The sequence below is a fragment of the Megascapheus bottae genome, chromosome 7 (assembly GCF_031878675.1).
Source record: "Megascapheus bottae isolate mThoBot1 chromosome 7, mThoBot2.hap1, whole genome shotgun sequence".
NCBI lineage: Eukaryota > Metazoa > Chordata > Mammalia > Rodentia > Geomyidae > Megascapheus > Megascapheus bottae.
In genome coordinates this window covers 51,757,566-51,772,054 of record NC_143515.1, presented here as the reverse complement: position 1 = coordinate 51,772,054, position 14,489 = coordinate 51,757,566, and the positions used below count along the sequence as shown (strand labels likewise).

General features: G+C 37.0%; 1 protein-coding gene across 3 annotated transcripts in view; it reads right to left on the bottom strand.

The window, feature by feature from the left end:
• The window catches only part of Fbxo11 (F-box protein 11), an 83,518-nt gene that overhangs the window by 1,464 nt on the left and 67,565 nt on the right, over window positions 1-14,489 (bottom strand). For all 3 annotated transcript variants that reach the window (XM_090336985.1, XM_090336984.1, XM_090336986.1), the window contains exons 8-22: window positions 12,935-13,041; window positions 12,738-12,849; window positions 12,520-12,626; window positions 12,306-12,443; window positions 10,576-10,793; window positions 8,266-8,351; window positions 7,457-7,551; window positions 5,760-5,882; window positions 5,592-5,677; window positions 4,651-4,727; window positions 4,421-4,564; window positions 1,943-2,053; window positions 1,207-1,314; window positions 951-1,059; window positions 23-121 (exon numbers count right to left, since the gene is read on the bottom strand). In XM_090336985.1, coding sequence (XP_090193111.1) covers window positions 23-121; window positions 951-1,059; window positions 1,207-1,314; window positions 1,943-2,053; window positions 4,421-4,564; window positions 4,651-4,727; window positions 5,592-5,677; window positions 5,760-5,882; window positions 7,457-7,551; window positions 8,266-8,351; window positions 10,576-10,793; window positions 12,306-12,443; window positions 12,520-12,626; window positions 12,738-12,849; window positions 12,935-13,041 — 1,720 coding nt within the window. The remainder of the gene's footprint in view (window positions 1-22; window positions 122-950; window positions 1,060-1,206; window positions 1,315-1,942; window positions 2,054-4,420; window positions 4,565-4,650; window positions 4,728-5,591; window positions 5,678-5,759; window positions 5,883-7,456; window positions 7,552-8,265; window positions 8,352-10,575; window positions 10,794-12,305; window positions 12,444-12,519; window positions 12,627-12,737; window positions 12,850-12,934; window positions 13,042-14,489) is intronic.

The following is a 14,489-nucleotide window of genomic DNA, read 5'->3' as shown; positions in this document are numbered from 1 at the left end:
CAGTAGTAAGTGTGTTACATACCTATCATGTCTAATAAATTCTACATCATGTCCCTGATGACACTTCTTAATGCAGTTCACACAAATGGCATTTCGATCTGTGGTGTTACAAGTGTGACATCTAAAAAAAGCAAAACTTTACATTATTTTTCTTCAAACATGTCAAGAATTCAAAATATATTTTCTGTCATTTGTATGAAAACAAGTATTGGGATTTGAGCTTAGGCCTTGTACTAGCTAGACAGGAGCTTTGCTACTTTGAACCTGGAATGACTATTTTTGGCCTACTGGTAGAGTGCTTGCTTAGCATGGACGAAGACCTGAGTTATATTCCTCAGTACCACATACATAAAAAAGCTAGAAGTGGTGCTGTGGTTCAAGTAGTAGAGCTCTAGCCTTGAGAAAGCCCCAGGATTGGCAAGGAAAAAAAGTTAAGTGTGGGCTAACTCAATTTGGAAAACAAGTCAGAATTTTCACTCAGTCAATCTAATGACAAGCTTTACTTTTACAGATAAAAACCTCCATATTTTGGGCCAGGAATTTGGCCTAATGGTAGAGTGCTTGCCTAGCATGCATGAAGACCAGGGTTGGCTTTCTTGGAATCGCATACATAGAAAAAAAAGCCAGAAATGGTGTGGTGGGCTCAAGTGGTAGAGCTCTTACCTTGAGAAAGCTCAAGGACTGTGCTCAGGCCCTGAGTTTAAGCCCAGGACTGACTGGCAAAAAGAAAGCAAACAACAACAAAAAAACCCTCCATACTTTGATTAGTGTAGTGCTGCATGTATGTTACATATTATACAGCAATGGGATTGATTATAAGCCAGTATAGAGAATATGAAAAAAATTCAGTTCTTTCAGTAGTTTTCACTGGCAAGCAGCCAAAAAAGTGCTAGGCACTGCCAGCTTACAAAGGAATCACTTCCAGAATTCAGATAACTTAGAAATTATACCTGTAGAAGTCATGCATGGGATAGCTGGTATAACTTGATATTTTATATAAACATTGGCCTCTACTAACAGCCTTTTCTATGGCATCTTGATTGTTCATTATTTTATTATCTGTAATAAAAAGGAGAAAGGATTACAGAAATGGAAGTGGGTTTGAACAAGTTATAACAAAGGTGTTCTTCCCCAATCCCCCTAAATGGTTTGGCGAGGGACAGGAGGATTCAAAGCAGTGGCTTCTGATAACAGACACCAACATACCTTTCATTGTCACATTAACACCAGATGCTAAAAATAAGCCTCCAAACCGGTTGTTAAAAATCTGATTGCCTTCTAGTGTTGCAGTTGCATGATTTGTAATTTCAATACCTGAAGTAAAATTTACAAACAAGCAGATGGATCACTATGCTATTTCTTAAACACAAAACTACAAAGGCTATAAAGCTAGTGCTTAGAAAAAAAAAATATATATCCCACTGCTGACAGTTAAATGGGAAAACAGGAATAGTATACAGTAAGTTTGGGTAGGAGCTAGTTTACACACTAGAGGGAAAAGAAATGTCTGGATTTTGTATACATAAAAGTATCTATTCCTGGACTGGGAGTTTGGCCTAATGGTAGAGTGCTTGCCTAGCATGCACGAAGACCTGGGTTCAATTCCTTGGTACCACATACATAGAAAAAAGCCAGAAATGGTGCTGAGGCGCAAGTGGTAGAGCTCTAACCTTGAGAAAGTCCAAGGACAGTGCTCAGGCCCTGAGCTCAAGCCCACGACTGGCCAAAAAAAAAGTATTCCTAATGGTAGTACAGACCCACATTTAGTCCAGTCCTATTTAATACTAATGAGTAGCAAGTAGAAGTTTGGCACAGAATAAAAGAATCTAGAACTTGGACTACACTGTCAAATTGAGAGGCATTCAGGTATCCCAAGTAGAATACATCAGAAAAAAAAACACTATAGCACTAGAAACAATCCATACCAAGGGAAAATACAAACCTGCAGCAAATCCATCAAATATTCGGTTTTTCCTTAAGACTGGATGACTATTAGTGCTGATGAGAACACCTGCTTGAGCATTCCTGAAAATATCATTTTCTTCAAGGAGACCTATAATAAAATATTTCCTTAGATTAAGGTTAATGAACATAACAAAGTTCACTAAAATTTTTGGTGGTAGATTTTCCTTTCATTTCATAAGGTGTATTATAAAGTCATAGGACTTTTCTCAACCCTTTTTCCTAGCCTTTATTAATAGTCATTCCCTGATTTGTTTTAGTCACTTCCATTTGCTGCATAGTTTCCAGTAAGTCTGTCTAAACTCTATCATGACTTTTAAAACTTTAACTTGCCATGTTCTCTTTCAGCTCACCTATCCAAGTATGTTAAACTGGGATTCAACTCGGGACCGGTGATAAGCACTCTTTATCACTTGAAACATGTCTCCATGTCCTTTTGTTTTTTTTTAAGACTTGTGGTTTTGCTTGAATAATCCCACATTTGAGCAGGTGGGGCAACAGGCCATGTATTACATAGGTTCTGGGCTGGCCCAAAACCATGATCTTGTCCCACCTTCCGAGTAGGTGGGACTATACATGTATGCACCTCTGTGGTCAGATGCTCTGCTATATATTCCAATATCTTTATGTGTACCTTGTTTCTTCTTAGGAAGGCTTTCCATATATCTAATCTTGGCATTGTAACAATGTTTGAGAACTGAGAAATCAATGCTTTCAAATGTTCTATACTTCAGTTATTTGAGTGAGCAAGTTACTTACCCTTTTTCTTTTTTAATTTTTTTTGCCAGTCCTGGGGCTTGAACTCAGGGCCTGAGCACTGTCCTTGGGCTTCCTGAAGGCTAGAGCTCTACCACTTGATCTACAACACCACTTCCAGCTTTTTCTATATATGAGTACCGAGGAATGGAACCCAGGTCTTTGCACATGCTAGGCAAGCAAGCACTCTACCATTAGGCCAAATTCCCAGTCCCTTACTTTCTCTTTAGACTGAGTTTCCTTATCTATAAGATGGACATAGTGACCCTAAAACACTGCTGGTAGGAATGTAAGCTTGAGTAACCACTCCAGAAAGCAATATGGAGGTTCCGCAAAAAACTAAACATAGAACTGCTCTATGACCAGTAATTCCACTTCTGGGCAGTTGTCCAGAAGATCACAAACCAGGATACAGTAAAACCACCAGCACAACCATGTTCACTGCAGCATGAGTCAGCCCAGACACCCCTCAACTGACCAAGCAAATGTGATATATATATATGGAATTTTACTCATCCATTAGAATAATACAATGTGCCACACTCCATTACACTAAATTTCATGGATATAGTACTGTTTTATTCATCATTTTAACTTTAGCATCTCTATCACAGTGGTTGGTAGAGGAATGTTCAGTCAGTATTTACAGAACCAGTGGAAGTGAAATAATCACACCAGGAATGCACACCCATTTACCAGTGACTATATACTGCACAAATTCTTATCTGCAACAAAAATCAACATTCTTGTATTTTGTATCCTCACTTTCTCTTGTACAGAATTGTATCACAGTACTGAATTACTAGTTCTAAACTTCAGAATACATCATTAATAGGGCCATCGTTGCCTTCTTATAGTAGTGACTTTCATTCATGAAGTCCTGGCATTTTTGAGTATCCTTCCACGTAAGACATTGTATGATTTTCAATTACTGGTAGATTTGCATTTAGGGCTCCCTAATCTAAATAGCATGCACTTGCCAGGAACAGGCACTGTGGAACTTTTTCCTCAGTGAATAGGGAAGTTGATATGTAGATACCAAATCAGGCACATTTGGGCTAATTTAATTTTGTTCTTTAAGAAAAAACATACCTGTTTACTACATCTTCATATATTTACATACCAGCTAATTTCTCACATTTAGTTCTTAATTTTAATGTTTACTGTATCATCCCCGTACTGAAGAATAAAAGGCCCAGCTGGGCATGATGTATCATTCTTGTAATCCTAGCTACTCAGGAGGGTGAGATCTGAGTATCATGGTTCAAAGCCAGCCTAGGCACTAAAGAACTTGAGACTCTTATCTCCACTTAACCACCAGAAAATCGGAAGTGGCTCGGTGGCTCCAGGGGTAGGGCAGTAGCCTTGAACTGAAGAGCTCAAGAACAGTGCCTAGGCCCAGAGTTCAAGACCCAGAAGTGACCAAAAATAAAAGGTCCAGGGTGAGGATACAAATAAATTTTATCTTAAAAAGCTTTACTGATAACTGGCAGAGGCAAATTGGGTACAAACGGAAAAAAAAAAAAAGAAACTAAATATTTGTCTCCTGTTAACTTTAGGCACTAACCTAAACCGTCTCAATATTTGATAAGGGAGGAAAAAATTCAGTTATAACATTACTTAGCAATGTTATTGATCATTAAAGATATAGAAGAATAACGGAAAATTGATTTTTTTACTAATGCAAAATTGACAACAATACCTCGACCCCCATTAAATATACAGATGCCACCATCTCTTCCATCATGGATTTTATTTCTTCTTAGAGTTGGATTACTATCTGTCTTAATCCATACGCCAGCCATAGCATTGTCAAATATTTCATTGTCTTCTATACAGCCTAGTCCTACAAATGCAAACATTTGGATATGTTATTTAGAAAGTATGTTTCTAAAGTTTATTAATATAGAGAATAAGATGAATTAAACATACCAGAATTATAAACTAGAATTCCACCATTCTGTCCTCCCCAAATTTTGTTGCGTCTAATTTTAGGGTTGCTTCCAGTCCTATGGGTAAGAGAAAATAATACTATTTAATTTCTACTCCTATATCCCATGTGGAGACATCCACAATTAACCATACAATGGGATCCTTCAAGATGCTCTGACGTGCCCTTAGTAAGGAAAATTATTGAAGCCAGGCACACTGGTGGCTCACACTTGTAAACCTGGCTACTCAGGAGGCTGAGATCTCAGGATCTCTGCTGGATACCAGCCCTCACAGACAAATCCAAAAGACATGTAATGAAAAAAAGTTTGAAGTGGAGTATATATAGCTCAGGTAGCAGTGAATGAAAAGTCAAGCAAGAGTATGTGCAATTTTGAATTCAAACCTCAGTAGCATCACAAAGAAAAAAAGATTTAACTCTTTCAATCCTATGTTTCCTAAGAAATGAAGTATTACTACAGGGCACCCAAATATATAAACTAAACCCAGGCTAACTAAATGGTATATTTTTGTCTTATGTAAAATGAAAGGCTAACTTACGTAATAAGACTACTAGAGTTCTGGAAACGTAAAATATTAAGGAGGTATAAAAATGATTAATTTTATAAAAATAGAAGCTCTTGTTTTACTAATGACATGCCAGGCATAAAGGTGCAACACAGAGCAGTGGAAATGAGCTCTTATGACATGTAACTGGTGTCTGTCCAGCCAGACCAAGAAAAGCTACACTCTGATAACGTAAGAATATATAAGAATGTAAACACACACACACACACACACACACACACACACACACACACACACACACACACACACACACATACAGGGGGATGAAGGACTGAGTAATAATAAGGAAATTCTTTCTACAAAGTCCAAATATTCCTAAGACCTCCCCAAAGCAAGCCAAATGTAAAAATATTTACCTTATTTGAACCCCTGAATACATATGATTATAGATATCATTGTCCTCTAGCACTCCATGTCCATTGTCATAAAAATAAACACCAACCTAAAATAAAATTAAAAAATTCAAGAGGTGTTTGCTTTATAAGGCAGTATTTTCCAAAGAGCAAGTAAATTGCTAATCTTACCTGTTTGCCACTGTGTATCCGGTTTCTTCTCAGTACTGGAGTGCTACCAGTTGTCACCCAGACCCCAGCCAAAGTATTACTATAAACTTCATTTTCTTCTATTACTCCTTGTCCTTTTTCATGCTAAATAAAAGTTACACTGGTTATAATTAATATGCAACTTCTAAGCAGGTATAGCATGTACACCCATTAAAGATGGTCATGAAAACAATTTTGTTTTTCTGGCTGGTAATGTCATATATAGGTTTTGTTTTTTTCTTCTTGGGTACAAGTCTTACATGTTAACAATGTGCTCTATTGGGAGCTGGTGGTCATAGCAACTCAAGAAGCTGAGATCTGAAGATTAGGGTTCAAAACCAACCTAGGTAGTAAAGTCTACAATTTTATCTCCATTTAACCCTAAGCCCAAAGAGTGGCAGTGGCTTAAGTGATAGAGTACTAGCCTTGAGCAAAACAGTTAAGGGACAGTGCCCAGATCAAGTTTAAGCCCCAGGACTGGCACAAAAAATAACAACAAAAACAAAGAATATTCTTTACCACTGAATTATATCCCATCTCTCCATCAACAATTTTTTGGGAGGGATAGTACTTTGGTTTCCTTTTGTCCACATGCATGTATATTTAAGGGAAATGCTTCAAACTGAAGACCTCTCATTTAGTAAAGACCGTTAATAATTATGCCATACCCATTTTACTGGTGAAAATATACCAAAATGGTGCTTCTATCTATCTATCTATCTATCTATCTATCTATCTATCTATCTCCCTACCTACCTACCTACCTGAGGTGGTTTTAACTGAAGAACCATACCTCTTGTCTTTAAATTTTTAGTTTTAAATTAAAAGAGTCATTTTTGTAATTACAAAACTGAAAGTCACATCTCACATAACAGAACATTCTTGATAGTTCTTCTATTTTTATATATGAATCAATTGTAACAGCTTCAGATAAGCATTTTAAGATACAGAACTAATGGTTTTCAGAATTTTACAAGTAATTATGTTTCAATACAAATTCAAATTAAAAACTGGATTTTTCATAAAATAAAAATATCTTAAGACTAGTATTACTAGTAATTTTAATAGTATTATGGCTTTATTTAATGTTTTTATAGACTTTCACAGACTTATATAATAGTTATACTGGCTAAATTCCAGTATGACAAATATAATATGGACTACCAGTTGCTGTAAGAACTTTAGCATAGCCTTTCAATAATTACAACTTTAATAAAAAGCTATGTCTCCTATGCCCAAATTTAGTCAATTGCTGATTAATTTAAAAGAATTTCACACATATAGAACAAGTCATACACATAAAGTCAGGAAGAACAAAAGCCTATTTTCTAATTTTATTTTTTTGTGGTGCTGGGGATTGAACTCAGAACTTGGCACTTGCAAAGTGCCACTAAGTTATGTTCCACTCTATCACTCAAGTTATGTTCCTCATTCCATTTTCTAAATATTAAAGACAGTTACAAAATCCCACCCTGAAAGTTAAATATGGCCTCCCTGAAACTAGATGTAGTCTCCTCAATGTTGCTCTCTCTCATTTTTCTTCGGGGGCAGTGGGGTACATCTCACTGTGTAGCACAAGATGGGACTGGAACTTATAACCCTTTCTTTCAGCTCCTAGGCATTGAGACTATAAACAAGTAAGTGCCACCACATACATAAGTCTACATTCTGTAACTTACCACATAAATTCCACCATGCTGTCCATCATGAATTTTGTTATGTCGAACAATTGGACAACTGTTTGTCCTAATCTGAATTCCTGCTAATGCATTGCCTATTTAAAAATAAAAGTTACAATGTCAATACTTAAAAATCCAGTGAGACAGGGCAAAACATTTATCAAGTAGTCGGTAAAAATTCTTACACCAGAATTTTAATGAGCATTACAAGACCAAACTAAGTGAATGTGAGTGTAAATAGATGTGGAGGATTGTAGGTGGTACAGTAGTAGTATAGTTTATCTAATCACCGTTAGGTGAAGGCTTAATGAGAAGTAGTTTAATTCTTTTTTTATTAAAGAATTTATTAACATTGATTTTTACATCATATTCCAAACAAGTATTCAAGAAGGGAATCTTTATATACAATCACTGGCACTTAGTTTTTAGAACACTGACTCAAAATGTATTAAAATGACACTGAAAAAATTTACTGTTAATCAATGCAATAAATCTGAGCAAATGGATGATTTTCTAGGCTAGGTTCTTCTAAGGCATAGGCCCTGGTCCTACAGGAAGTACTAGATAAATGCTTCCAAAGTCAGTCAGAATCTCAGAATAATCTTTATTGAATATTAAAAGAAATCAAATAGGGAGACATGTAAAGAAAATGCACTGTATTCATAAAATGGTATGTTGAATTGAAACCCCTTTGAACAACTATTTAAAGATAATAAAATAAAAAATTTTAAAAAACCAAACCAGTTTCAAACTAGTATTAAGAAGTGAAGCTAATCTACAAGTTTTAAACAGTAAGACTTTATGCTTACCATAAATGTCATTTCCTTCAATAAGGCCTCGTCCATCACCAAAGATGTAAACTCCTCCTTGATTTCCATTAAATATAGAATTTCCCCTATAATTATGTGAAATAATTTTATCAAAACATCTATTCATCAAAGATTGTTTTATACAACTCATGATCATGTGAAAATTATTTAACTTTTATAGGCTAAGTTGGTTAAACCTGTAAAAATAAGGCACTCTGAGAGGATTTCTAAATTTTCTTTTAGTTCTTTTTAATACCAAACACTTTGAAAAAGCCATCTATTACTTGGAACAAAAACAGCATTTGGTGCTGAGTGCTGGTGGCTCATGTCTGTAATACTAGCTACTCAAGGAGGCTGAGATTTGAGGATGGTTCTGCTGGGGTATCTCCAATTAAAAAGGAAAAACCCAAAGTGGAGCCATGGCTTACCTGGTAAGAGTACCTGGTAAAAGTCTCTGAGCCCAGGACCCTAGTTCAAACTATAAGCCCACTGTGCGTACACGTGCATGTGTACGTGCATGCGCGCGCGCGCGTGCACACACACACACACACACACACACACACACACACACACACACACACACACACACAGTTACTTGGGGACCTAACCTACAGCTATACACATGCTAGGCAAATGCTCTTATTATTGAATTATATGTCCATTCCAAAAATAACTTTTTTTTTTTGGTTGGTTGTGGGACTTGAACTCTGGGCATGGGCATTATCCCTGAGCTGGTCAGCTCAAGGCTACTGCCCTACCTTGAGCCAAGGCACCACTTCCGATTTTCTGGTGATTAAATGGAGCTGAGAGTCTCACAGACTTTTTAGTTGTTTTCTTTTTTTTGCCAGTCCAGGGCATGAGCTCAGGGCCTGAGCACTGTCCTTGGACTTTCTCAAGGCTAGAGCTCTACCACTTGAGCCTCAGCACCACTTCCGGCTTTTTTCTATGTATGTGGTACTGAGGAATTGAACCCGAGTCTTCGTGCATGCTAGGCAAGCACTCTACCACTAGGCCAAACTCCCAGCCCACTTTTTAGTTTTTTTAATCGTGATCCTCTAATCTCAGGCTCCTGAGTAGCTAGGATTACAGGTGCAAGCTACCATGCCAGGCTCCAAAAATAACTTCTTTAAAATTCTTTTCAAAGCATTAAACACAATTTCTTTTAGTGAGAAACATTTGATAAATATTAAGGATGGAAATCCCACAATATTTTCCTAGCCCAGTGGAAATATTTGATAAACAACAACAATCCAGCTAGACACTGATGGTTTTGCCCATAATCCTAACCCACTCAGGAGGTAGAGATCTGAGGTTCATGGTTTAAAGGCAGCTCAGACAGGAAAAACAGTAAGACTCCTATCTCCAATTAATTACTCAGAAAAAAAAACAACAAAAAAACAACAACCCCCCCCCCCCCAAACAAACCTGAAAGTATAGCTATGGCTCAAGTAGTAGTATGCTAGCTTTGAGAAAAAAACAAAAACAAAAAAAACTCAGGGACAGAGCCCAAGTCCTAAGTTTAAGCCCAGCACCAAGTGGAAGAAAGAAAACGAAAACGAAAGAAAGAAAGAAAAAAGAAAAATCTATGTTATTTTATGAAGTTAGAATAGCTCTTTTCTACTGTATTGTCTAGTGTCTTTAAGCCTGGATTTACTTGCTTTATTGCTATCATCAGAGGGGGCAGTAGGAACTAACAAGGAAAGTGACAGTTTTTAAGTTTTAACTTTTTGATATTCTTAGTTTTTCTAAGCCATTTCGTTTCCTAACAAAGGTCACATCCCTGTTTTGTCACATATAATACTATTTGATGAATTAAAAACAGAGACTGCAGCATTTATAACTTCATAAAATATTGTATATGGCACAGATCATTAATAAAAAAATGCAAAAACTGTGAAAAAACTGTTCATGACATATGTATGATTAGAAAAATCCAAGTCGGCTGGGTACCAGTGGTTTATGTGTTTAATCCTAGAAACTCAGGATACTCAGATACTTAGGAACTGAGGACGGCAGTTCAGAGTCAGTCCAGGCAGGAAAGTCCATGAGATTCTAATGCTGGAAGTGGAACTGTTGCTCAAGTGCTAGAGTGCTGCCTTAAGAAAAAATACTCAAGAGACAGTGTCCAGGCCTTGAGTTCAAGTCCCAGTACTGGTACATACACCAAACAAACATCCCTAATTTATAACAGTAGTCAGAAATTAAGAAAAAAAAAAAGCTTTAAAAGTTAAAGCTCAGAATCTTAACTTTTCTTATACAGCAGCCTTGATATGAAAAAGCAATAGCTATCGTAATTATATATGTAAATACCTTATTGTTGGGTCACTATTTGAGGTAATCCATACACCTGCGAAGTTGTTAGCATAGATTTTATTCTCTATGAATTGTCCTCTTCCTTTTTCATGGACATAAATTCCTCCAGTTTGTCCATGGTGAATTTCACATCGAACCACTGTGGGGTTAGCATATGCTTTCACTTCAAAGCCTGCTATCCTGTTTCTGTGTATGTTGCAACTTTCAAAGTAACCCTGAAAAAAACATAGAATTTCTTTTAAGGCTACTGGAAAAGAGGTATCACTTAGAAGACTTTTAAAAACAGTTCTCAAAATTATTTATCAGAAATGTTCAAGAGTAAAAGTTCAAATACAAATATGAAAACATTTGAATGTATAAGTAAAGTAACTATTTAGGTTCTAGTTCTTCTGAATACATTGAAGGGAAAGCAGAAAGACCTACTTAAATGTAACACATGGACTGGGAGTTTGGCCTAGTGGTAGAATGCTTGACCAGCATACACGAAGACCTGGGTTCGATTCCTTGGTACCACATACTTAGAAATAGCCAGAAGTGGTGCTGAGGCTCGAGTGGTAGAGTTCTAGCCTTGAGAAAAATCCAAGGACAGTGCTCAGGCTCTGTGCTTAAGCCCAAGACTGGCAAAAAAAAAAAAAGAAAAAGTAACACATGTACTATCCTAAATATACGCTTCCTCAAAAGGATAAAGGAAAGAAAATAAGCTTTGGTTGCTTTTAAAATGTTCGAACATGATTTGGGTTTTCATGATAAAGTGATTAGTTTTTTGATTCTTAACACCATTAAAAAAAAGTCCCAGGGGCCAGGAGTTTGGCCTGGTGGTTAAAGTGCTTGCCTAGCATGCATGAAGACCCGGGTTCGATTCCTCGGTACCACATACATAGAAAAAAAAAAAAGCCAGAAGTGGTGCTGAGGCTCAAGTGGTAGAGCTCTAGCCTTGAGAAAGTCCAAGGACAGTGCTCAGGCCCTGAGCTCAAGCCCAGGACTGGCAAAAAAAAAAAAAAGTCCCAACACCCAATATATACAAGGAGTTCCCAAATCTAATAAGCCAATTACTGAATGGGCAAGGGAAATGCTCATCATGCTTGGCCATAAAGAAAATACAAGCAAGGTCCTGATGGCTCATGCCTGTAATCCTCCTATGCAGAAAGTAGGCTGAGATTTGAGGACTGCAGTTTAAAAAGTCAGCTCAGGGACTAAAGTCTGCGTGACTCTTATCTCCAATTTACTACAAGAAAATTAGAAGTGCCCCTGTTGCTCAAGTGGTAGAGTGTTAGTCTTGAGCTGAAGAAATCAGGGACAACGCCCAGATCCAGAGTTCAAGCCCCATGACTGGCAAAAAAAAAAAAAAAAAAGTTATGGATAGGTGTTCTCAAATGACAAAGTTTTAAGCTATGACACCATAAGTCTTTTTATAAAAGTAAAAAAAAAAGCTAGATGACAAAATCTTGCCATATATGAATAAGCCAAACTGCTTATTTCATTTTTAATAGGAGTTGAAGTTAACTTTTGTTCTAAAGTTTAATCATGCTATTTAACTACAAAGGACAAACTCTAGAAGTTATAGCTATATTGTTGCAAAAGAAATCATTTTTTTAAAATTCAAATATTATAAAGTCTTTTATGGTTTATTTTAGATACAAAGAAACTGAAATTCTCAACATGTCACCCTTGTGGAAAAGGAGAATTACTTGATAACAAAGCCAGATTTTCACTAAGAATGCTCTTACCATGCCATGATCAAATGTGAACACACCAACATCACGCCCATGATGAATATGATTCCGTCTAATAATTGGGTTTCCATGATTTTTAACCCAAATCCCAGCTAACGCATTATTGGAAATTTCATTATCTTCATATATTCCCTATAATTAATCAGAAACAAACCTTAGCCAAGGTTTTCAAATATTAGAAAAAAAGGCCCAAATTAAAAAAAAATACCTGTGCATGATCCGTTATATAAAGTCCAACATTTTCACAGTCACTGATGTTACAGTGCTTGATGGTAGGACATGCTCCCTGACCACTAACACATACTGCAGAACCAACTATTAAAAAAATGTGGAAAAAAAGTTTGTGCATTATAAACAAAATACAACAAAAATACAACAGCATTTTAAAATACATTGGTTTATATAAAAGATAAAGAAAACACTAACCTGTACATGTACTTCGGATGATACAGTGATCAATAATAGGGCTACAATTTACTGTTATCTCTAAGCAGTGGTGTGCATTGTGGTGTTGAGCAGATTTGTCATCAGGGTTAAACTGAAAAGTAGAAATTTTATTTGAAACAAATAATCACTGTATTAATAAATTCAAAAAGTATATTTTAGTTCTTACAATGTCTTACCCTTATTGTCATATATCCAACATAAGCATCTTCAGAACCTTCCATGAAAACAAAGGTTGAATCTCTAGTGTTTTCAATTATAACTTTGTCTGCTACTTTTCCAGGTGCTGTAGAAAAGCAAATAATCTTTTATTCTTGCTTACAGGAAATCTTCATGAACAATGAATTTTTTATTTAGTACTAGGGTTTGAACTTGGCCTCATAACTTGCCAGAGTAACATTCTGTCGTGTAAGCCATGTCTCTAGCCTGGCTTTATGTTAGTTACTTTAAAGAGGACATTAAAAAGAGTACTTTAAAGTGAACATTTTCTGCGAAGACTTACTTCAGTCCTCCAGCACCCAGATAGCAGTCTTCTAAAAAGCTGCAATTAGCACATTAAGATTGAGATGCAGATAATGGCTTGTTTTTGTTTTTGTAAACGAAGTGTCAGTTGGGCATACACAGTGGCTCACACTTGTCTGTACTCCTAGCTACTCAGGAAACTGAGATCTGAGGACTGTAGTTCCAAGCCAGGCTGGGTAGGGAAGTCCATGAAATTTTATCTCTGATTACCTACCAAAAAGTTGGAAGTAGAGACTGGAAGCGTAGCCTAGTGGTAGAGTGCTTGCCTAGCATGCATGAAGCCCTGGATTCTATTACTTGGTACCACATTCTCAGAAAAAGCCAGAAGTGGAGCTGTGGCTCAAGTGGCAGAGCACTAGCCTTGAGCAAAAGAAAAGTGTCCAAGGACAGTGTCCAGGCCCTGATTTCAAGCCTCAGGACTAGAAAAAAAAAAAAGTCAGAAGTAGAGCTTGGCACAAGTGACAACAGTGCTAGTAGCCTTGAGCAAAAGAAGCTCAAAGTCATTACGCAGAGCTTGAGTTCAGTTCCAGGCCAGGCACTCATGCCTTGATAGCTCTGTCTCTCTGTCCCTCTCTCTGTCTCTGTCTCTCTCTCACACACACACTGAGAGACAAGATCTCATTATGTAACCCAGAGCTTTCAATCCTTGGGCCTCAGCCTTCTGAGCGCTGGAATTACAGCCATGTACCACTATGCTCAACTGAGATGGTTCCTTTTAAAAACATTAATATTCTCCCCCCCCCTCCCTTCCTCCCTCCCTCCCTCTCGCTTTCTTTTTGTGGCTCATGGGACTTGAACTCTGGGCCTGGGCACTGTCCCTGAGCTCTTCACCTCAAGGCTATTGTCCTATCCCTGGAGCCATAGAAGCAAGTCTGATATTCAATTTATCAGCAAAGTGAGTTTTATCAGTATTTATAACTAATCCTATCAAATGGAAATATACATACTATTTGTCATTATACTTTATGTAACAATTTTAAAGATTCAACTACAAACAGTATTGATATCACATATAATAACATTAAAAGAGGTATCTTTTTTTTTGTTTTGTGGGTCATGGGCCTTGAACTTGGCTTGGGAACTGTCTCTGAGCTCTTCAGCTCAAGGCTACCACCTTACTCCACTTCCTGGAGATAAGAGTCTCAGGTCTGGCTTTGAACCTTGATCCTCAGATCTCAGCCTCCTGAGTAGCTAGGATTACAGGTGTGAGCC